Source organism: Macaca fascicularis, chromosome 9, assembly GCF_037993035.2.
Source record: "Macaca fascicularis isolate 582-1 chromosome 9, T2T-MFA8v1.1".
Lineage (NCBI taxonomy): Eukaryota > Metazoa > Chordata > Mammalia > Primates > Cercopithecidae > Macaca > Macaca fascicularis.
Window position 1 is genome coordinate 62,476,653 of NC_088383.1, and position 22,543 is coordinate 62,499,195.

The 22,543-nt window shown below is 49.2% G+C and overlaps 1 protein-coding gene across 3 annotated transcripts; it reads right to left on the minus strand.

Moving 5' to 3' along the window:
• Positions 1 to 1,684: 1,684 nt before the first annotated feature.
• GPR15LG (G protein-coupled receptor 15 ligand) lies at positions 1,685 to 20,692 on the minus strand. 3 transcript variants are annotated; one of them, XM_005565274.4, is made up of 6 exons: positions 20,573 to 20,692; positions 17,597 to 17,686; positions 8,461 to 10,025; positions 2,965 to 3,058; positions 2,588 to 2,673; positions 1,685 to 2,085 (listed from the first exon to the last, which is right to left on the minus strand). In XM_005565274.4, the coding sequence occupies exons 1-3, from the start codon at positions 20,640 to 20,642 to the stop codon at positions 9,940 to 9,942; spliced, it is 246 nt and encodes an 81-aa protein (XP_005565331.2). In that variant the 5' UTR covers positions 20,643 to 20,692; the 3' UTR covers positions 1,685 to 2,085; positions 2,588 to 2,673; positions 2,965 to 3,058; positions 8,461 to 9,939. The 3 variants fall into 3 exon arrangements, 1 of the variants encoding a protein (XP_005565331.2); XR_012417269.1 differs by lacking the exons at positions 8,461 to 10,025; positions 17,597 to 17,686; positions 20,573 to 20,692 and adding an exon at positions 6,862 to 8,352; XR_012417268.1 differs by lacking the exons at positions 8,461 to 10,025; positions 17,597 to 17,686; positions 20,573 to 20,692 and adding an exon at positions 6,623 to 6,854.
• Positions 20,693 to 22,543: the final 1,851 nt, after the last annotated feature.

Here is a 22,543-nt window from a genome sequence, read left to right on the forward strand (position 1 = left end):
TGGGCTTCATGGGAGTTTTCTTTTCTCATGAACTTCCTCTGTGACTTTCAGGGGCTTAGCCATCCTCTCTGAGCTAAGCATTCCAGAAGAAAAGTTAGTGGAGCGGCCGGGAGGGCCTTGCCTTAGCAGTCTAAGCAGGTTCCATGAGCGGCGTGAGACCAAAGCAAAGAGAAAGGGTGATGAGTGGGCAGCAGATGGTGAGGGGTTATCAGGACCCCCTCTCTGTGATCTCAACCCATTCCTGCTGTGTTCCCGAGGCTGGACCACCTCTCCCAAAGGGTCTGATCTGTGTGGTGGGCAGCAGGGAGGACCCTCGAGTCTCCACCAGGGTGAGAGGCAGTTCTGCTCCCCATCCCCAGTCAGTGCCCAGTCTGGGACCATGAAGGGGCAGCTGACCCACTCTTCAAACCTTCCAAGGAAGAGTGAAGGGCCTGAAGGCAGAGTCAAGCCCCATCTTAGGACAGACTTGCACAGAGCTGGCCAAAGTAGATCTGAACTGCCTGAGAGGCGTGAGATCTCGTTCCTGGAGGATATTTACACAAAGCAAGGCACTATTGGGGTCCTGGATGCTGATAACTTGAAGACACAGGTAAGCCCAGGAAGCTTTTTGGCTGCTGGTAAAACTCCCTGGGCTAGACCCTCATTCTCCTGCTCTGACACTGGAGGGTGCTTGGAAATGCAGCCTGTCCTCCTTCTCTTGGTTGGGCCATTTATGGGGGGGTGCAGGGTGGTCACTTCAAGCCCAAGCCAGGTCACTTCCCAGGATGCCCTTGGGTGGCTGTGTTCTCAGATAGAGGAGACCCCTCTTCTGTGTGCTCCTGGGATCCTGGGAGAGGTCTCCACAGCTGAGGTCTCAGCATTTCCCCCTCTCCCTGCCAGGGGCCTTTGAGGGAACAGAGCACCCCCCATCCCTTGGTCTAGCCCTACCTGATCTACTGTGAGCAAGGGTCAGGGATTTGCAGAGAAGAAGGAAGATGAATCAATGGTCTTAGAATGTGCAGCAGTTCTCAGGCCTAATTGGCCAAAACCCTTGTTGAGTCTCCTCGGGCTTGGCTCTTTTGCTGAAAAGACACACTTTAAATTGCACAGACATTTCTGAATCTGCTTCACAAAGTGCTGGGACAAAGCTAAGGCAAGTATTCTGCAAGTCCGATATAGGGATGTGGAGACTTAGGCTTGCTGTGGATTTCCCAGGAGCCAGAGGCAGAGCCAAGATGTCTGGGTGTGCTGAGAAGAGCCAGCTTTCCCTGGGTCCTGTTAGCCCTGCTCCTCACCAATCTAGGGCTGTTGATTTCTCTCTCCTCCATTCCCTCTGTCAACAGCCATGCACTGGAGAGGGAAGGGGAAGGAGTAGCCTACATGCCATACGCGCCTACGCACATTCTCCCATATTATCTTATTTGACCCGCACCACTCTCCCAATGTGATTTTGTCTGCTTTACAGAGGAAGGAGATGTTCTCATTGGCTGTGTGAGTCCAAGCAAGTGACTTTCCCTCTCTGAGGTGCAGAGCTTGGATTCATGGATTCACATACAGTTTGGGTTGGCTCCAAAGTTCAAACTCTTTTTTTTTTTTTTTTGAGTCGGAGTCTCACTCGGTCACCCAGGCTGGAGTGCAATGGCACAATCTCGGCTCACTGCAACCTCCGTCTCCTGGGTTCAAGTGATTCTCCTGCCTCAGCCTCTCAAGTAGTTGGCATTACAGATGCACGCCACCATGCCCGACAAATTGTTTTTCTTTTTTTTTTTTAATAGTAGAGATGGGGTTTCACCATGTTGGCCAGGCTGGTCTTAAACTCCTGACCTCAGGTGATCCACTCACCTGGGCCTCCCAAAGTGCTGGGATTACAGGCATGAGCCACTGTGCCTGCCCAGTTCAAACCCTTTTCATGGCAGAAGTAGATGATCTTGAAGCTACTGAAGCTTCAGCTTCTGGGCCTCTCACTTACACATCACACATTCCTTCCAGAGTTCCAGTTTTGTATTTTGCTTTGTATTTTCTTCTTCTTTCTTCTTAGAGATGGGGTTCAGGCTGGCCCTGAACTCCTAGGATCAAAAGACTCTCCTGCCTCCGCCTCCTGAGCAGCTGGGAATACAGGCAGCACCATTACATCTGACTTCTATTCTTTTCCGAGAAAGACCCTCCACACCCCCCACTCCAGCTCCTGCTGCTTCTTTCAGCTGTACTGGGTTTAGATCTGCTAACGTGACCAGCTGCCCAAGTTCGCCTGGGACTGAGGGTTTCCAGGGATGCAGGACTTTCAATGCTAAAACCAGCAAAGCCTAGGGTAACCCGGTATTTGGCGGTCACCCTAGATACAACCCTGTCCTCAAATCACCTAAGGACCTGGGAAAACAGCAGCTCTTTATGGTGATTCTCACCATGGACCCTGATCTTGACCTTGCAGTGTGGAGGGTCTTGGTTTGTCAAGGCTCAGTAGGACTCATCTGTCATGAGACATGGGACTTGGCTGTCACCTACAGAGCCTGGGCAGCCTCAGGGACACCAGTCACCCTGTCTTGCAAATGCCCATCACCCCTGAAGGGTGGTGAGCTCCCCGTCTCCTGGGACCTCCCTGCCATGGTACCTGCAGTGCAGTACCACATAGTGTCATCTTAAAGTCAACTTCTGACAGCTCTTCCTCTGGTGGATGGACCTCTTCCTCTGCTCCAGCTATTGATAAGCAAGAAAGCGCGTGTCAGCTGTTAGCCTGGGCACGCGTGTGTTCTAAGTCTGCCAACATGCCAACTCAGGCTCACGTGTACATCCATGTCTTTGCCTTTATCTGATCTACCTGAGTGTGCCAACCCAAAGTCCCTTGCCCGTGTGCATAGACACAAATTCACACAGCTGCCCACAAACATACACACGAGTCATAGTCCCATTTGTACACACATACACACATATCCAACAATGTGTGAATCCACTCACGTCTTATCTCCACACATAGACACACGTGCATACCTGCACTGACAGCAGTTGGGCCAGGTGCCTTCCAGGCTCCATCTGGTACTGAGGATGTGGTGAGCAGCAGGTGCCTGCGATTCAGGCTCATTTCCTGACAATATGAGGAGGGAGCAAGTCAGGTAGACAGTCGCAGTAGGTCTCTAGTGCCCTGCTTCTGCCTCAGCAGTCTGAGACAGTGACGGTGAGACCATTTGACAGACTGACCTCTGTCCTGGTGTGTTGGCATCCTGAGCTGCTCTGTCCAAAGTTTCAACAAAGTGATTGCTCATGATAAGGAAGTCCTGGCCCAAGGCAGAGTTTGGTACTGAGCTTGACGGAATAGGGTCAGGGTTTCTGAGTAGGCCTGGATGTGTCAACTGTGTACTGGACATACTGTCTCTGGATACAATTCCGTCAGGTACTGTCCCAGTCCAGGTGAGGTCCTGAAGACTCTCCTCTGCAGGTCTGGGCCAAGATGTCCTCCCCTGGCTGGAAATTGAGAGTCCCGCCCCACAGCAGTGTGCTCTGATGTTACTAGCTCAGCTGTGGGCTCAGTGTGCCTGGGGAGGTTGGATACCCATCTACTGTGACATGTGACTTCCCCTGCCCCCTTGCTGTACCCAGGCCAGGTGTAGAGTGGCTGCCTCAGTTTCCTCTGACATGAAGATGGGGTCCCTTTCCTATCTGTCTGAGACCTTGCCTATCTCTTTAACTGAGGGACTCTGTGGTGCCACCTGTTTCCTTACACCCATCTAATAGGTTAGTGGCTCCAGTAACCATTTTGCCCACTGACTGTGACTCCTGGCTTGTATGGGCATTCACATGGGTGGGCAGAGCCTCCTCTAACCCTGACTTTGCCTGTTTCCATCCTACAGTAGTCTCCTGTGCTTTCTCAGCCTGCCACATGACTGAGCCTGAGTAGAGGAACACATTGAAAGATCTCTCTCTTTCCAGAAGGTTCTTTTTCCCAGCATACCTCTGCCTCCAAGCAGAACTGCTCCTTATTTGGAACCTCAACAGAGCCTTTAAAAGACTTTAGTAGGCCTGACTCAGTGGCTCACGCCTGTAATCCCAACACTTTAGAAGGCCGAGGTGGGCAGATCTCTTGAGCCCAGGAGTTTAAGACCAGCCTGGGCAACACCATGAAAACCTGTCTCTACCAAAAAAAAAAAAAAAAAAAAAAAAAAAAAAAATTAGCTGGGTGTGATGGCATACACCTGTAGTCCCAGTTACTCGGGAGGCTGATGAGAGGACTGCTTGAACCTGAGAGGTTGAGGCTGCAGTGAGCCATGATTGCACCACTACACTCCAGAGTGAGTGCAGTAAGACCTTGTCTTAAAAAAAAACAGAAAAAGTATTTTATGCAGTCTGCTTGTGTGTCTCCCCTAGAAGGCTGTGCACCAGGGAAGAGGCTGTGTTTCATTCATAGTGTGTTTCAGCATTAGCATAGGGTCTGGCACAAAGTAGGTCCTCAATGGGTAATTATTTTATTATTGACTGGCTGAATGAATAGAGGAATAGATAGATAGATAGATAGATAGATAGATAGATAGATAGATAGATAGATAGATGATTGATAGATAGATAGATAGATTTTTTTTTTTTTTTTTTTTTTGAGACGAGGTCTGGCTCTGCACCCAGGCAGGAGTGCAGTGACATGATCTCTGCTCACTGCAACCTCCGCCTCCCAAGTTCAAGTGATTCTCATACCTCTTCCTCCCGAGTAACTGTGCGCCACCAGGCGTGGCTAATTTTTTTGTATTTTTAGTAGAGATGGGGTTTCGCCATGCTGGCCAGGCTGGTCTTGAACTCCTGACCTCAGATGATCCGCCCACCTCAGCCTCCCAAAGTGCTGGGATTAAAGGGGTGAGCCACTGTGCCCGGCCAAATAGAGGAACATTGAATGAATGAATGAATGAATGAATGAATGAAGAGACATCTGACAATGTCATAAGCGTTGGTTCCTGGTCGTGACCTTTGTCATGCTCCTTATCCATCCATCCATAAATTGGCAGAGTGGAGCAACCAGGGGTATACACTGAAAATCCCTGCTGAACCAGGCAGGAAATGGAAATGTGTGAAATGGCTGGGTGAAAGGCAATAGGGAGTGGTGGAGACTATGGCACATATATAAATGTTTACATTCACAGCATATTTAAACATTGAGTTGAAATTCTTGCATTTAATGTGGAAAGGGACTTCTCAGAGTGGACATTTTATAATTTGACACCGTCCCCCACATTCTGGTTGAACTTTGCATGTCCTGAGGGACAGTGTAGTTTAACTGAGGTTAAAGAGCAGATGAGTGCCAAAGACCTCTTCCTGAGATGGAGCTGTTGATAGCATGAGTCTGCTCATTGCTTCTAGAGCCACCTACATGTTACCAGGCTCCTAGTAAATGGGCAAGGTCCAGCCATGGCTGGGGAGACCAGACTTGAGCCCTGGACACACCTATGCTCCCAAAGCAGGGAAAATGCCGCAGAGTCGGTAAGGGGAGTCACTGTGTGAGCATTAACTGGCCAGGGTATGGCCCCTGCAGGGCTCCAGAAGGTGGTTTACCATTGGCTATTTGCCCAGAGATGAGCTGGGAGGTGCGATAGACAGTTTTAGCCTCATTTTACAGATGGGGAGAAACTCTGAGAGGTCATCTGACCTCCCCAATGTCACAAAGTGGGTGTATGACAGAGCCATCATATCATCATATGAGCCCAAATCTGATTTTGAAGCTCATGCTCTATCAATTACAGCGGTGTCCCACCCTTTCAGGGAATATGGACCCCTTCAGTTGCCATGGAGACTGTACACTTCCTCTATTGGTGGTACTGTAACCTGCAAACTGGTCTAGATTCTTCAAGAGTCAACCAGGGCAACATAAGAATTCCAGTTTTATTATTTTAAAGCCACTTCCAGATATTTGGGTTTTCTCTCCAAGCTGGAAAAAATGTTATTCACAAGAGTTTACCTTTAGTCTCAACCTCCCTTTTAGAGCAAAATTCTTCCACTGCTGAGAAAGTTACTTATTTATTTATTTTGAGAAGGAGTCTTGCTCTGTTGCCCAGGCTGGAGTGCAACAGTGTGATCTCAGCTCACTGCAACCTCCGCCTCCCGGGTTCAAGCAGTTGCTGAGAAAGTTTAAAAGTGTATGTTGCAAGTTTTTTTTTTTTTGAGCCGGAGTCTCGCTTTGTCACCCAGAAGGGAGTGCAGTGGTGTGATCTCGGCTCACTGCAAGCTCCGCCTCCCAGGTTCCTGCCATTCTCTTGCCTCAGCCTCCCCCTGAGTAGCTGGGACTACAGGCACCCGCCACCACGCCCGGCTAATTTTTTGTATTTTAAGTAGAGACAGGGTTTCACCGTGTTAGCCAGGATGGTCTTTATCTCCTGACCTCATGATCTGCCCACCTCGGCCTCCCAAAGTGCTGGGATTACAGGCGTGAGCCACCGCGCCTGGCTGCATGTTGCAAATTTTGAAGGTGGTCAGTGAGAGTGGGAAGGAAAGTTTTTGGCATTTCTGAGGGAAGCAGCACCTGCTCCCAAGGAGCCACGGCCCTCTAGCTCTGCATGAGCATCTCTGTTGGCCTGGGAACCCATCACAGGCTTTCCGTCCCTCCTCAGAAGGGCAGATAGGACAGGCTGGGGTGGAGCAGGTGCAGGGTCCTCTGCTCCTTTTATGTTCTCACCTTTGACCTAGGCTGTTTTGAGGGGCTGTTGTCCCTTGAGGGCCTCTTGGGGTCTTGGAGTCGCTGCTCATACAACTCATATGGCCCAAGGCCAGCCTCTTTGCAGCACCATTTCACTGTGAGTGGCTCACAGCCGTGACCCTGCAATCCTGGCCCTCAGAGAAGGTGCTCCTTCTTTCCCACAGGCCAGGCTGTGTCTTCCTTTTATTCGCGTGTATTAAATATCTGGTCTTCCTCACCTGCACCCCTCACAGAGGCTAAGGCTTCTAGAACTCTTGCTCCCCTTCCTCTCCATGGTTCCCAGAAAGAGGTCAGCTCATCAGTGGGGAACACGGCCTTTGAGTCTTCCTTTTGGTTGACTCTCCAGCACACATGTTTAATTTTTTTGTCTGTGGGTTTTTTCTTTACTTTTTGGGCTTGGGGTGGAGAAGAGAGAAGGGAGAGAAGGACACAGAAATGGCCAGCTCTTGCATTGCTGCTAGGTGATCCACCTTGCCAAAGGAGCTCCTGGTGAGGGTCTGACACAGCACGGAGTTCCCAGTGTGGACCTGTTAGCCCCGCAGCTAACACGTCTCCAAAGCCTCTCCACTGCTGTTCTGAACACCCTAGCCTTGGCCCTTGGTGCCACACTTGCCACTCCTGCCTCAGCTCCCTTCCTTCTGTCTCTTAATGGCCCTCTCTCATGGCATTCTCTCCTGCTTACTGAATCTCTGGTTTTTCATTGCTCTTAAGATAAACCCCAAACACTGAGAACTTTCCAGGCCCTTCCCTAGGTCCCGGCTGAACCCTCTGCTTCCCTTTTGTCCTGATGCTGCTGTCCAGTTGCTGACTTCTCCTTCAACACTCATGCTTCCTGCCTGGCCCTTGCTACATCCTTACTTCACCCCAACACACACATACACACACACCACACACACACACCCCTCACCACACACTCCAACACACACACACACACACAATCACACAGACACCACAGACACAAACACACCACACAAATGCATCACACACACAACCACACACCACATTCACACACTGCATCACACACAACGCACACAACACACCACACACATTACACACATACACCACACACACCACACATCACACATGCCACACACACACCATACATACCACAAACGATATCCACAAACCACACATCCACCATACAGCACACATACACCACACACACACACAAACCACATGCCCCAACACACACATGCATCACACAAACACCACACACCATACACACACAAATAACCCACACACAAACCACACACCATACAAATGCATCACACACACCACACATCATACACATCACAAACACACACCACACATACAACCATACACCACATATCACACACACCACACACAACACACAACATATTACACACATACACCACACACCACACATTACACATGCCACATGCACACATACCATACATACTGCAAACCACACATCCACCATCTACCACACATCCACAACACACATCACACACACTGTATAAACTACACACACGCTAGAGACATACATATTGCACACACACCACAAAGTCCATACTGTCACACACACAGCACACATGACACACACATCACATATACACATCCTATACCCTCACATACACATCACGCACACACATTGCACACCATACACACACACCATTCACCACATACACCACACAAACCCCCCTACACCTCCCACGTCCTCCACACCCCTCTGCACACCACACACACACACACACCCTGCGCCCCTTCTCTGGCTGGCCTCTGCTAAGTTTGAGCAGTCTTTGCATTCCCTCTCATCTTCCACTCCTTCTCCTACAGTCCCAGCCCTCTGTTCTTACCTGGGTGCCCACAACTTTGTGGAACAAATGATTGCCTCTCAGACATCAGGGACCATATTTGTTCATCTACGAGCCTCAGAACCCAGCTCAGGGCCTGACAATTACTACCCCGGGATAGATGAACATGGAGATTAGAGGACCTGCTCAGAGGGCAAGTAGGCAGGTGTGAAGTGCAGCAAAGGGCCTGGAGCACAGAGGGGCTGGGTTCAGGGAAGTCCCCGCCTCCCCTGCTCCACCTGAAGGGGTGTTTATGCCCGTGGTGAACACAGCACTGCAGAGCCTGGGAACGAGTGAGTGAATGAGTGAGCCTGAGAGTGGAACATACGGACGGGATGTGAAAAGTCTGGCCTGTGACAAGACAGACTCTGACTTGCCCTGGGTACCACTGTCCCCAGAGCCCTGGGCCAGGGAACCTCTGCCCATCAGCCCAGAGGGGGCCTGGCGTTCTCCTACGCGGCTGTGGAGGGTGCAGCGATGGGGCTTCCAACCTTGCTGTGAGAATCGGATTAGAAGGGAGCTTTGTTGAGAGATAAGCTGCTCAGACCTGAGCCATCTGTGCTCTCTGAGCCTCAGCCCTGCAGCGCTGTGTTCACCGTGGGCATAAACACCCTCCCCCAGGATGGGGAAGGAGAGGCAAGGATTTCCCTGAACCAAGTCCCTCGGTGTGCCAGGCCCTTTGCGGGCACTTCACACCTGGCTATTTGCCCTCTGAGTAGGTCCTGTAATCTCAGTTTTCTAGAAAAGACTCAACATGCTCAGCTCACACAAAACACCCTTAGCAGGGCAGGGCTTCAAGCCCTGATGTGCCAGACCCAGGGACTCTGTCCCTGCTCCTCACATAGTTACATTGTGTTGTGGCCAAGAGTGGCCTGCAGGGAAGGCTTTAGGGACAGGTTTGTTCTAGCAGAAAGTTGTGCCTCAGGCTCTATCACTGACCTTGTCAAACAAGGATGTGTCTGCATTGAGTTGATTGATTTATTTATTACTTGTTTGTTTGGGTGTTCTTTCCAGCAGACTCATGTCAGGAGGCTAGGAGGGGATTCCTTGGGGGGTCACTGGATGCTGGTGGTTAAATGCCAGGAGGCTGAATGGACCTGAAGATGGAGGAGACTCTGCAGTCTTAGTCAGCCACCCTTGGGTGCTTGCTACCCTGCACCCTAGCAGGATTGATGGTCTCTGGATGTGTAGCTGTGACCAGTCATGGTGGAATGCTCGGCTGTTTGCACTGGACAGACCCACGTGGTGGCGACTGAGGCCCTGTGGCTGAGGTTGGCTCATGATAGCTCTGAAAGTTGATGGCACAATTGAGACAAGGACATGCAGTTCTTGAACTTTCCCAGGGTCCTTGCAGCCCAAGATGAAGCCCTCCAACATTGTAGCTCACTGTTGTGAAGGCTGAAAGGGGAGACAGGAGGCTGCTGGGTACCTCAGGTGCCAGGTGTGAGGGTCTCCGCTGTCTGGAGTCTTGCTTTGGGAGTGCTACACCTGTGGGAGTGCCCCAGGCACCACCCAAGGGAGGGGCTCTGGCTCAAGCTTGCATGGTTTGCAGAGTCTCACATGATGTCCTGGGAGGAGCAATGAGTAGACAAGAGGGACAAGGACAGGAAGGTGGCAAGGTCAGAGCCAGGTTGGGGGGAGAGAGAGGAAAACACAATTAAGATGCATTTTCAAACATATTTAAAAAAAATCAAAGCAAGAATTAGATCTTATCCTTTTCCCTAGAGGCCTAGGAGTGGCTTTTCATGGCAAACATGACCAGCCCAGGTTATTTCAGTCCCATCAAAGGGAATCTAATTGATTGGTAGAAGATGAAGAGAAGGTGGCTGATCCTAAGTGGAGCCCACCTAAGAGCCTCGGGTCTGGGAGGCCTGTGTCTAATGACTCTGGTAGGAGGGTCTGCACATGGATGTGTGCCCTTGGGCCCCCTGGCTGTCTCCTTCCAGATGGCACATGCCAGGCAATGTGTCCCAAAACTACATTTGCATCTTTTGACAAACCAGTCCCATTTATGGGAAGAATCATCCACAAGAAAGAAAAAGCTGCATGCATTAAACTATTCTTTATAGGTTTTTTTTTTGTTTTTTGTTTTTTTGTTTTTTTTATTAAGAGAGATAGGAGTCTCGTTATGTTGCCTAGCCTAGTCACGAACTCCTGGCCTCAAGTTGTCCTCCTGCCTCAGCCTCCCAAAGTACTGGGATTACAGGTGTGAGCCACCATGCCTGGCCCATAGTTTTGTTTTTAATTGCAGAAAAAAAAAAATGCTTGGAAACAATCTGAATATCCTATAATAGAGAACTTGTTCATTAGTAATGATAATTTGACCAGGCGCAGTGGCTCACACTGGTAATCCTAGCACTTCAGGAGGCTGAGACGGGCGGATCACTTAAGCCCTGGGGTTCAAGAACAGCCTGCACAACATGGTGAAACACCATCTCTACCAAAAATACAAAAATTTGCCGGGCATGGGTGCACACCTGTGGTCTTAGCTACTCAGGAGGCTGAGGTGGAAGGATCACCTGAGCCTGGGAGGTCGAAGCTGTGGTGAGCCATGATTAAGCCACTGCATTCCAGCCTGGGTGACAAAGTGAAACCTTGTCTCAATAAATAAATAGATAATAAAATAAAAAATTAATGATAATTCATGATGATGGAAATGTGTATGGGGACAGAACCCTGTGGTTATGACCACCGCGTAGCAACAAGAAGAAAAACGCTGCAGACTTAAATTGAAAAATGAAAAAATGAGATATAATTAATAAAAAATAAAACCAGGTAAACATGTTTGTACGGAAAGCAAAGGACACACAAATGAATGAGAAGGGTTACTAAGTTATGACCATGAGATTACTTTTTTCTCCTTCTGTTTTCAGATTATTACTATATGCAATGTGGTGTGGTAATTAAGATCATGAAATCTGAAGAGAGCCAGATTATTTGAATTCAAAGCCTGGATCTATCACTTACTTACTGGCTGTGGGACCTGCAACAGGTTACTTAGTCTTTCTGTGCTTTGGTCCCTCATTTGTAGAAGTGACAAGAGTAATAGTGTCTAACTTTTAGGATTATTGTAAGGATCAAATGAGTTAGCGGATGTAAGTGCCACACCTAGTAATTGCTATATAAGCACTAGCTATACAAAGAAATACATTTAATTATAATTCATCCATCCACTCATGTCTTAACCACAAACAAGTGATAATACTAGTGTGTTTTTCTGTTTTTTTTTTCTATTGGTAAATGCTTTGCTCTTCCCAGAGTGATAATCTTAGTAATATATAGCATAACTTACTCTTTTCCATTAATATCATTTCATGAGCATTTTCCACCAGCGTTTCTGGTGGAGACACATGATTTCCTGACCCCTGATCCTCCTCCACCTCCTTTCCTCGCCTCAGATCCCAAGACTATCTTCTCTGGCTCTTACAATAAATTTTGTGGTTGACTGGTTGCAAATATGGTTGCAATTCTCCATCTCTCCTTTGCAGTTTCTCCCATCATGATATGGAGTCTATTTACCTGCTCCTAAAATCTGGACTGGCCTTGAAACTTGCTTTGGCCAGAGTGAATGTGGTAGAGATGAAGGCGGGAAGTTCAGAGCCCATATCTCAAGAGGCCTGACGTGTTTCCATTTATATAAGTGGAACTCGGCAGACACCATGTGAACACTCTGGGCTCGCCTGCAGGGAGCGTGGAAGACCACACGGAGGAGGGGCTAGCTGTTCCAACCAAGACCATTCTACACTCACAGACACCAAAAATATGAGAGACCCAGCCAAGATCAGTAGAGCTGCCTATCCAAATCTTAGAAGAATGAGTCCAGCCAAGACTAGAAGAAATACCCAGCTGACCTGTAGACTCATGGAAAATAATAAATACTGCTTTGGGTCACTAAAATTGGGAGTGGGTTGTTCTGCAGCTATGGCTAACAGATATAATCACGAGGAGCAAGACCACGGGTCTGAGGCCCCTCTGATGGAGCCACTGGGCAGGATGGGCTGCCAGTCCTCTTCACCTCCTCCTTTCAAGGGTCTATTTTCTGGGCACTCATGTCCATCCTGGTATCATTGTTGCTGAAAACCTCATGTCCTCAATGGGTAACATTTGTCCATGCAGTCCAAGCCCCTTCCTGAAGGCAGAGACAACCCTATGGTGCGGGAGGAACCTCGCTGTGCCCCTTCCAGCCTGAGTCTCCCACTATGGGCTCAGCCATTTTGCTGGGTTTCAAAAACAGGGAGGTGGCATGGAGCTCTCAGGACCTAGGCAGCCTCTCAGGCTCCAGGCTTCCCTCAGGACCTCCCAGTCTTCCCAAATAGCTTCCTCACAGTGGGCCCAGGATGCATAGAAGGAAGGTGGCCTGACTGAGGCTTCAGGACCATAGCACTTCCTGGCTGGTGGGGCCTTCACAGCCATCATTCTGACCCCAGCTTAAGCCTAAGCAGCCCCTGGGCTTGGGGCTAGTGCTTGATGCCCGTAAAGAGCCAACAGAGTCAGCACATTGAAACTTCCTTTAAAAAAAACCGGGCCAGATGCAGTGGCTCACGCCTGTAATCCCAGTACTTTAAACACTTTGGGAGGCCAAGGCAGGAGGGTTGCTTGAAGCCAGGAGTTCGAGACTAGCCTGGGCAGCATAGTAAGACCCTGTCTCTACAAAAATAGAAAAGTTAGCTGAGTGAGATGGCATGCATCTGTAGTCCCAGCTACTGGGGAGGCTGAAGAGGGAGGATCACTGGAGCCCAGGAATTTGAGGCTGCAGTGAGCTATGATTGTGCCACTGCACTCCAGCCTGGGTGACTGAGCAAGATCCTGCTTCTTAAAAAACAACAACAAAAAGACTAGCTGCTCTACAGATTGCTATCAATTTTCTAAATGCTTTTTAAAAAGTATTTTTAAAGTAAATTGGTAAATGTAATAAATTCAGCTGTGGGGAAAAGAAAGATCAGACTGTTACTGTGTCTGTATAGAAAGAAGTAGACATAAGAGACTCCATTTTGTTCTGCATTTGAGATGCTGTTAATCTGTGACCCTACCCCCAACCTTGTCCTTGCAAGAGACATGTGCTGTGGTGACTCAAGGTTTAAAGGATTTTGGGCTGTGCAGGGTGTGCTTTGTTAAACAAGTGCCTGAAGGCAGCTTGCTGGTTAAAAGTCATCACCATTCTCTTAATCTCAAGTACCCAGGGACACGCACACTGCCAAAGGTCGCAGGGATCTCTGCCTAGGAAAGCTAGGTATTGTCCAAGGTTTCTCCCCATGTGATAGTCTGAAATATGGCCTCGTGGGAAGAGAAAGACCTAATCGTCCCCCAGCCTGACACCCGTGAAGGGTCTGTGCTGAGGAGAACTAGTACAAGAGGAAAGAAGGCCTCTTGGCGGTTGTTGGCAATTGAGATAGAGAAAAGCATCTGTCTCCTGCCTGTCCCTGGGCAATGGAACATGTCGATGTAAAACCCGATTGTATATTCTGTTTACTGAGATGGGAGAAAACCGCCTTAGGGCAAAAGGCGGGACTTGCTAGCGCAATGCTGCTCTTTATGCACTAAAAAGGTTTATGGAGATGTTTGCATATGCATATCAAGGCACAGCACTTTTCCGTAATCTTATTCATGTCACAGAGAACTTTATTCATATGTCTTACTGCTGACTTTCTCCCTATAATGATCCTATTATCCTGCCAGTTCCTTTTCTTTAAGATGGTAAAGATAATTATCAATAAATACTAAGGGAACTCAGAGACTGGTGCCGGCGTGGGTCCTTTGTATGCTGAGCGCCGGTCCCCTGGGCCCACTTTTTCTTTCTCTATACTTTGTCTCTGTGTCTCATTTCTTTTCTCAAATCTCTCGTTCCACCTAACGAGAAACGCCCACAGGTGTGGAGGGGCAGGCCACCCCTTCATTCAGCAAATCAGCCATTTAGCATGTTGATTTTCAAAGATGGTTTTGTCACATTGACCCAGAGTCCTGGGCCTTCCACATATTGTCATCCCCATGGACCTACCACGGTGCTGAGATATAAAGCAGTGTTCAAGAAAGACACCACAGAATGAGGAGTAGTCAGTATTTAGCAAATGTGTGTGTCATAGCTGCTGCTGTTGGCTCAGGAACATCCTCCAGGCAACCCTGAGTTAATTTGTGTTTCTACAGACAGACGCATGGGCTTTGTCATACATCAGTGAACTGGAGCACACGAGGCCAGATTTCTGGAGCCTGGCACACTCAGCAATCCTGCTGTTGCTTACACAACACCCTGCGAACACTGACTCATCTTCTCCCTCCTTGTTGAACCCCAGCATCAGTCCATAAGACACAAGGTGCAACCACCAAGCCTGGACAAGAACGTGCAGGCTTTGGTTGTCAGTGTTGGAATTGCTCATCTCCTGTGCCAGCAGCCCTGGCAGGGCTGGGTCTGTCTCCATAGCAACAGCAGGACATGTTTACAGGGCACTATGTGGCGGGCTTGATGCCAAGTCCTATATAGCCATGACCCCACTGACTGCTCATCATGGTCCAGTGAAGGAGATTCTATTATCACTCCCTCTTCACAGAGAGGGAGACTGAGGCTTAGCAGTGATGGGTGACTTGCTCCAGGGCACACAGCCAGCGGGCGGTGGAGCTGAGATCCCAGCCCAGAAGGGCTGTTTCCTTCTGGGAAGTCAGCCGTCTGGCCTGCGCGTGCATGTCTTCATACACAGGCTGCAGGAAACTTTCTGTCTACAGGGGAAGAAGTTTGTTGTAGTGGAAAGATCTTGGTTTCTGGCTCTGCCTCAGTTTCTTTCTCAGTCTCGGTTTCCCAATCTATACAATGGTGACAAGACCTCCCCACGGTGGTCTCAAGGATTTAAATGAGATCACATGACAAGGACCCCATACATATGTTTGTTTTGCTCTTCTTGTTCTAAGTTGTTCATATATTTCTACAATGGAATTTTAAAAACATACACACAAAAAGAAATCCAGTCTCAGCACAGGAGCCACACACCTAGATTTATTCTCCCGAAGTAACAAAACTGAGAAAATGGATGCATGTGTACTTGCGCAGGAGTTAACCTGGCCACGTCTCCTGTGCACTGTGTGTGCTTGGGTGTATATCTGTCCATCTGTGTGTGTAGTGTGTGTGTGCTGTGTGTAGCATAGGAGTGTAGTGTGTGTAGTTGTGTAGCGTGTGTGTGTGATTGTGTGTCTGTGTGTAGTGTCTGTGTGTGTAGTGTGGTGTGTGTCTGTGTGTGAATGTATTTGTGTGTGTGTCTGTGTGTATAGTTGTGTAGTGTTACGTATTTGTGTGTATTTATGTGTGTTTGCATGTATAGTTGTGTGGTATGTGTTTGTGTTTGTGTGTAGACGTATTTGTGTATGTGTCTGTGTGGTATACGTGTGTGTGCTGTGTGCATGTGTCTATATGTGTATGATTGTGCAGTGTGTATATGCATGTAGTGTGTTTGTGTGTATAGTGTGTGTCTGTGTGTGTAGTTGTGTAGTGTGTATGTGTCCGTGTGTCTGTATGTATAGTGACTGGTGTGTGTGTGTAGAGTGCATGTAGTATGTGTCTGTGTGTGTAGTTGTGTGGTGTGTGTTTGTGCTGTGTGTGTCTATCACTATACTGTGTATTGTGTGTATATGCTGTGTGTCTATGTGTAGTTGTGTAGTGCGTATGTGTCTGTGCATCTGTAGTGAATGGTGTGAGTCTGTGTGCACATGTATTTGTGTGTGTGTGTGTGTGGTTGTGTGGTGTGTATCTACTTATGTGTGTAGGTATTTGTGTTTGTGTGTTTGGGTTTGTTGTGTGTGTGTGCGTGGTGGGAGCTCACACACTCCCTCAACTTCCTGCCTCTGAGCAGTGGTGCAAGAGAGGGGAAGAGGAGGGGTAGGGTGTGTGAGCTCTTGGGGTTCACCTTCACCTCTCTCTGGAAGGTTTTTACCTTCTTTCACAGAACCAGGGGACTGGGGGAGCAGAGCCACAGCCTGCGTTCACCCTGCATCCTTCCTGGGCTAGCACCTCGCACTGGTTCAGCAAGAGGTGTGTGAGAGCTGGTTATTTTTACCCTGGCCAGCTGGGTGTGATTCCAGTTTGGAAGAAGAGGATGTCAACATCTCCGGAAGAAGGTCTGTGGCTGCTCCTGTCTTGCTTCTTCCCTCTGTCCTTCCCCTGCATCACAGCTGAGCATCCCCTTGGTAGCTGGGAAAGGCATGGAGGCTCCGGCACTGGTCTTGGACCCCACGGGCCATGGTCCCAGAGAAGCAAGTGGAGCTGGGACCTCCTCAGCCTCCTGAGAGAGGGCACTGGGGCTGCAGAGTCCAGGCAGGAGCCCCAGGTTGGTGTCAGGCTGTCTGACTCAGGCTCCACAGCCTCCCCTTGGAGATCTGCCTGTCCCACACACGCTCCAGCAGCCTGGCTCTTCCACCTAGGCTGGGCAACTCCAGTGAATGCCTGCCCTGGCCTGGAGCCCCTGTGCAGGGAACTGGGTGCCCACAGCCCTCCTGGGCTTGGGCCTGTCCGCCACAGGCCTCCCAGTGCCCCCAGGCTCAGAGAGAGGACAGCCTTGCTCTTCTGGGCCTCACCCTGGTCATGCAGCCTGGATGCTGCCTGCTGGCATCTCTGGGACTGCCTTACCTCCTGCCAAACTGTGGCTCTCTGGACCCTCACGCCCACTGCCCTGCTGGTGACCTGCATGCTGGTCTGAGCCTCAGGTCCACAGGCTCCACAGACAGCCTTGGTCCTTAGCTTCTGGGAGCACCTCACAAGCTCTGTTGCCCTCTGTCTTCCATACCCGCCTCTTGCCCTTCACCCTTGCTGCCTCCTCTGCCTGCATCCCCCACCTCCACAATCCTCAGCCAGGCTCCTGGCCTTTGCTCAGGTCTCATAAATGTCACCTCCTCAGACACCTCCCACCTAAAGTAAGGGTGTTTCCACACAACGTTTTCTAATTGCACCCTGCTTTCTTTCCATGGTAGAATGTATTCAGTTTAAAATGATTAATTTGTTGACTTTTTAGGGGGAGTTATCAAATTAATCAACAAAACAAAGATGTCCTCCCAGCCAGAGCCTGATGCTAGCCATGGGTGGGGGCTGATCAGCACGTGTGGCTGGTCCCACGGCCACTACAGAACTTCTCCCCCACAGTCTGGACGACGTGCGGGTACTTACCTTTCGGGTTTGTCAAGTTGGGGCTAGGGACTCTGTGGCAGCAGAGCCTGGCTCTCTTGCCTGGCCAGGGCTTGGCATGACGCCTCTTTCCTGAAGGTGGACACAAAGGAAGAGAGACTGTCCTTAGCAGGCTTGTCTGTGAGTGCGTGAGCTTCCCCTTCCGAGGCACAGGGCTCAGGAATATTTATCCAGAGAAACTCAGGATAAGCCAGGCTATGAGAGGTCCCAGGGAAAGGGTGGGCCTTGTTGTGGTTTACTTTTCAGAAATAACAGTGTTGAGAGACACAATGGCCCCAAAACACATCCTTCTCAGGTTTCTGTCCAATAAGTAGTTTCTTTGACATAATAATTCTCCCCTTGGCAATCTAGTCTAAGAAAATATGCCTGAGCCGGGTGTGGTGGCTCATTCCTGTAATCCTAGCACTTTGGGAGGCTGAGGCGGGCGGATCACTTGAAGTTGGGTGTTCGAGACCAGCCTGACCAACAAGAAACCCCATCTCTACTAAAAATACAAAATTAGCCTGGCATGATGGCACACTTCTGTAATCCCAGCTACTCGGGAGGCTGAGGCAGGACAATCGTTTGAACCTGGGAGGCAGAGGTTGTGATGAGTCAAGATTATGCCATTAAACCCCAGCCTGGGCAACAAGAGCAAAAACTTCGTCTCAAAAAAAAAAAAAGAAAGAAAGAAGAAAATAAGCCTGAATAAAGGACATATTTTATGTACACATATACCTTTTACCACATAATTCAAATGTGCAAAGTAGGCTGAGTGTGGTGGCTCATGCCTGTAATCCTAGCACCCTGGGAGGCCAAGGTGGGAGGATGGCTTGAGTCCAGAAGTTCAAGAGCAGCCTGGGCAACATAGAGAGACCTTGTCTCTACAAAAAATTTTAAAAATTAGCAGGGCATTGTGGTGCACACCTGTTTTCCCAGTTACTGGAAAAGCTGAGGTGGGAGGATCGCTCGAGCCCTGGAAGTCAAGACTGCATTGAGCCATGGTCATGCCACTGCACTCCGACCTGGACAACAGAGTAAGATCTTGCTTCAAAAAAAGAAAAGCACGCCGGGCGCGGTGGCTCAAGCCTGTAATCCCAGCACTTTGGGAGGCCGAGACGGGCGGATCACGAGGCCAGGAGATCGAGAGACGATCCCGGCTAACACGGTGAAACCCCGTCTCTACTAAAAAATACAAAAAAACTAGCTGGGCGAGGTGGCGGGCGCCTGTAGTCCCAGCTACTCGGGAGGCTGAGGCAGGAGAACGGCGTAAACCCGGGAGGCGGAGCTTGCAGTGAGCTGAGATCCCGCCACTGCACTCCAGCCTGGGTGACAGAGCAAGACTCCGTCTCAAAAAAAAAAAAAAAAAAAAAAAAAAAGAAAAGCACACAATTGTGAACTATCTAAATGTCTAAGCATGTAAATTCATCATAGTACATTCACTTGATAGCAAGTTATACCTGAAAATATCAGTTGATTAATGCTACTTCAACAATCTGCCACAGATAGTTCTAAACGGATAGGAAACTTTATGGGGGAAGATATCTATCCTCATTTAATTGTCACTAGGGTATCACTGGCAACCTCCAACATGTCCAAAAATAGAGGTCTGATAAATTGCATGTCATGGGCTGTGTTTATGAGGAATTCTAATCACTGTTTTCCTTGTTATATATGTGGCACATTTTCATTGCAGAAACTTTGTAAAACAAACACTTGTTATAATCCCACTACTCAGAGATGGCTGCTGCTGACACTGTGTTGTAAATGCTTCCAGAATATCTTCAATCCTAAGTATTTTGGGTGATTATAACAATATATATAGTGATAAATAAAAAAGATATAACCTTGAACATACAGAGGTACATCAATTAAGTTTTTAAAATTCTACATGCAAGGAAATAAACAAAATGTTGAACATGGCTACTCTTGAATCATGGAATTATGAGCGTTTTTCTTCTCCTTATATATTTCTATAGCTCCAGCTCCCCCCACCAAAAAGTTTAAATAACCATAACCACTAAAACAAAAAACAAGTGTAGGCAGCCTCTAGAGGGTAAGACAAGAGAAAAACGGATTGAAACACTCAGCTAACTGAATCAAGAAAGGCAGCCAGGCGAGGTGGCTCACACGTGTAATCCCAGCACTTTGGGAGGCGGAGGTGGGTGGATCATGAGGCAGGAGTTCAAGACCAGCCTGGCCAACATGGTGAAACCCCGTCTCTACTAAAAGTACAAAAATTAGTCAGGCTTGGTGGTGGGCACCCGTAATCCCAGCTACTTGGGAGGCTGAGGCAGGAGAATGGCATGAACCCAGGAGGCAGAACTTGCAGTGAGCTGAGATCTCGCCACTGCACCCCAGCCTGGGCAACAGAGCAAGACTCCATCTCTAAAAAAAAAAGAAAGAAAGAAAGAAAGAAAGAAAGGCAACAGAGCTAAATATTCATATTTATAGAGGTAAAAAGATGGTGTCCCCTTCTTCTAAACATGCGTAAACATACCCCACCTCTCCACCACACACACCTTCATTCCAGCTGCTCATGGATATTTTCTGTGCATGAGGTTTTGGGATGTTCAGACTTAGATAGTCTACTAATTAATGTATTTATTTGCCCAACACTAATTTACTCTGCTCCAAGCATGATACAAGTACAAGTACAAGAGATTGGCTCCAGAAATTCTAGATAGGTAGGACTTAAGCACAATAATCTAGCTGAGAGGTTTTGTATATGTGTTTGCATGGTGAATACACCACTTTACTTAGGCTGGGTATGTATTTGGGGGTACAGGGGCTGTGAATGGAGCCCCCATGCCACCTGCGGGCAGTTCTGAACCCCAAACCTATAGGTTCAGGAGCAAGAGCTCGTCTTTCCAGGGCTCAGGACTGCCTGCCAAGGCCTGCCTTCCAACAATTCCTGATCAGAGTCTTCCCAGATGCTGAAATCCTGCTCAGGGACCTGCACCCTGGGGGCTGCCCTACCTTCTGTGGAGAAGATGGAGAAGCAGAGAAGCAGGATGCAGAGCAGGCTGGAAAGGATTAGAAGCCTCATGGTGAGAAGGCAGACTCTCACGTCCTGGGAAGGGAGCTGTGCTGCAGAAGTCCTCCTTGGGGCCACCTTGGACGTTTATAGAGTCATAGAGAGGCGTTTCCCAATGGGCAGGGCCCTGGTAGCCTTGCAATTCTCCTAAACGGTGAAGTCAGCCCCTCCCAAGAGGAAAACCAGCCTTTCGAGATGCAGTTAGTAACCTGTAACACAGAAAGCTGTAAATGCCCAGCCCAGAGAGGTTTCAGCACTGGCTTCAGTCAGTGGTGAGAGCAGGAACCAACTGTCCAGGAAAAGCCACTGTCTAGAGTTGAACGTTAACTTTTAGTGTCAGTAATCATCCTATCAAATGCAGCTCTTCCTGCTCATTCCTCAGCTCTGTCTGGGAAAAGGATCATAAAACCCTTGCAGGTTCTCATCCAAGGATGAGCCTTGAGTAACCAATGAGATGTAGGGAGCACAGGCCCTGGAGTCAGATGACCTGGGTTTGAGTCCTGGCTCTGCCACTTAGCAGTGTGACCTCAAACTTGTCCTTGAATGTCTTTGGATCGGCTTCCCATCTGTGAAATGGGCACAGGACTATCTCTCTTACAAGCCTGTATGAGGCATGTATGAGAAGCCATCTGCATCAAGGTGTTCACACAGCTCTTAAAGGAGGTGAGTGCCACGGCTGGACCTTGATGTTTAAGACAGTGATGAAATGAGAAGGCACTTCAAGTACAGGATCACACTGAATAAGGCCTGGAGGAGAGGAGCCTCTGCCCAGGGCAGGCATGGGGAAAGTCTGACCACAGGTGCAGGAGACTCAGACGCCAGCCATTCACTGGACATGTGACCTGGGCTGAGCCGTGCGCTTGGCTCCAGGGACACAGAAGACACTGTGCCTTGCCTCAAGGAGCTCCTGTTGGTGGAGGGAGCTGTGCAGACGAGTGACTGTCTCACAGCATTGTAAGTGCTGTCTATACTGAAGGAAGGGGAGGTAGGTTGCTCAGTCAGATGAAGTCAGCAAGGGGAGGGAGGGGACGCTCTGCAGAGATGGACTGAGATTGGGTGGGGGATGGCCTGGCATGGTAGGTCAGGTCATGGTGGGCTTCCTGGACCAGCAGAAGAATCAGACTGGCAAAAGGGAGGCTGGGGGATCCTTTAGCCAGGTAGAGACTGTTTCCAGGAGTGCTTTGGGCTCCTTTTCCATCAGAGCGGGTCTGAGTTCCCTTTAATAATAGTGCATGGGTGCCTGAACACTTGCTAGGCTCTGGCCTCAGATGGTGTCAGAGGATCCAGAGCCCCTGGGCCTATGAGAGATGGTGGGTAGGAGGAATATTTTTTGGGAGAAATGAGGATGTTTCCCATGCACCCTGATGAGCCTCTGCCTGGGCTGCTCTCAAACCTCCACTCCCAAACCAGCTCTACTCAACCTTCCAGCCCCAGCTCAAGAATCTCCCTACCTTGAAGCCTTCCCTGGCCCCTGGTACAGGTAGTGTTAATGCATGCTATGACCTTTACCTCAGCCTGCTGTTTGCCACTGGATGGTGGGCTCCTGGAAACTCAAGACCTGAGCCCAGGGCGAATCATGGGCAGAATCCCTGTGAGTTGGGGCAGGCCATGTGAGCCAGTTGCACCTTTATGCCTGGTTGAGCCTCTCTGGTCAGCTGTGAGCAGTGCAGAGCTCTGCAATGTCTTGGGTGTGCTGAAGGTCCACTGTGACACCTGCCCATCTGGCCCCAGGAAGCTGTCATCCGGGAGGTCAGACTTGGGCAAGAGGAGGCAACGCAGCCAAATGCTTAGAGGATATAAGAATTGAGGAGCATGCAAATTCCCTTCCAGCAATGAGAATGCTAAGATGCGTGGGAGGTTGTTTCTATGTTGTTGACCATGGGTTGGGGGTTGTCCCTGGCTGAAGAAAAAGT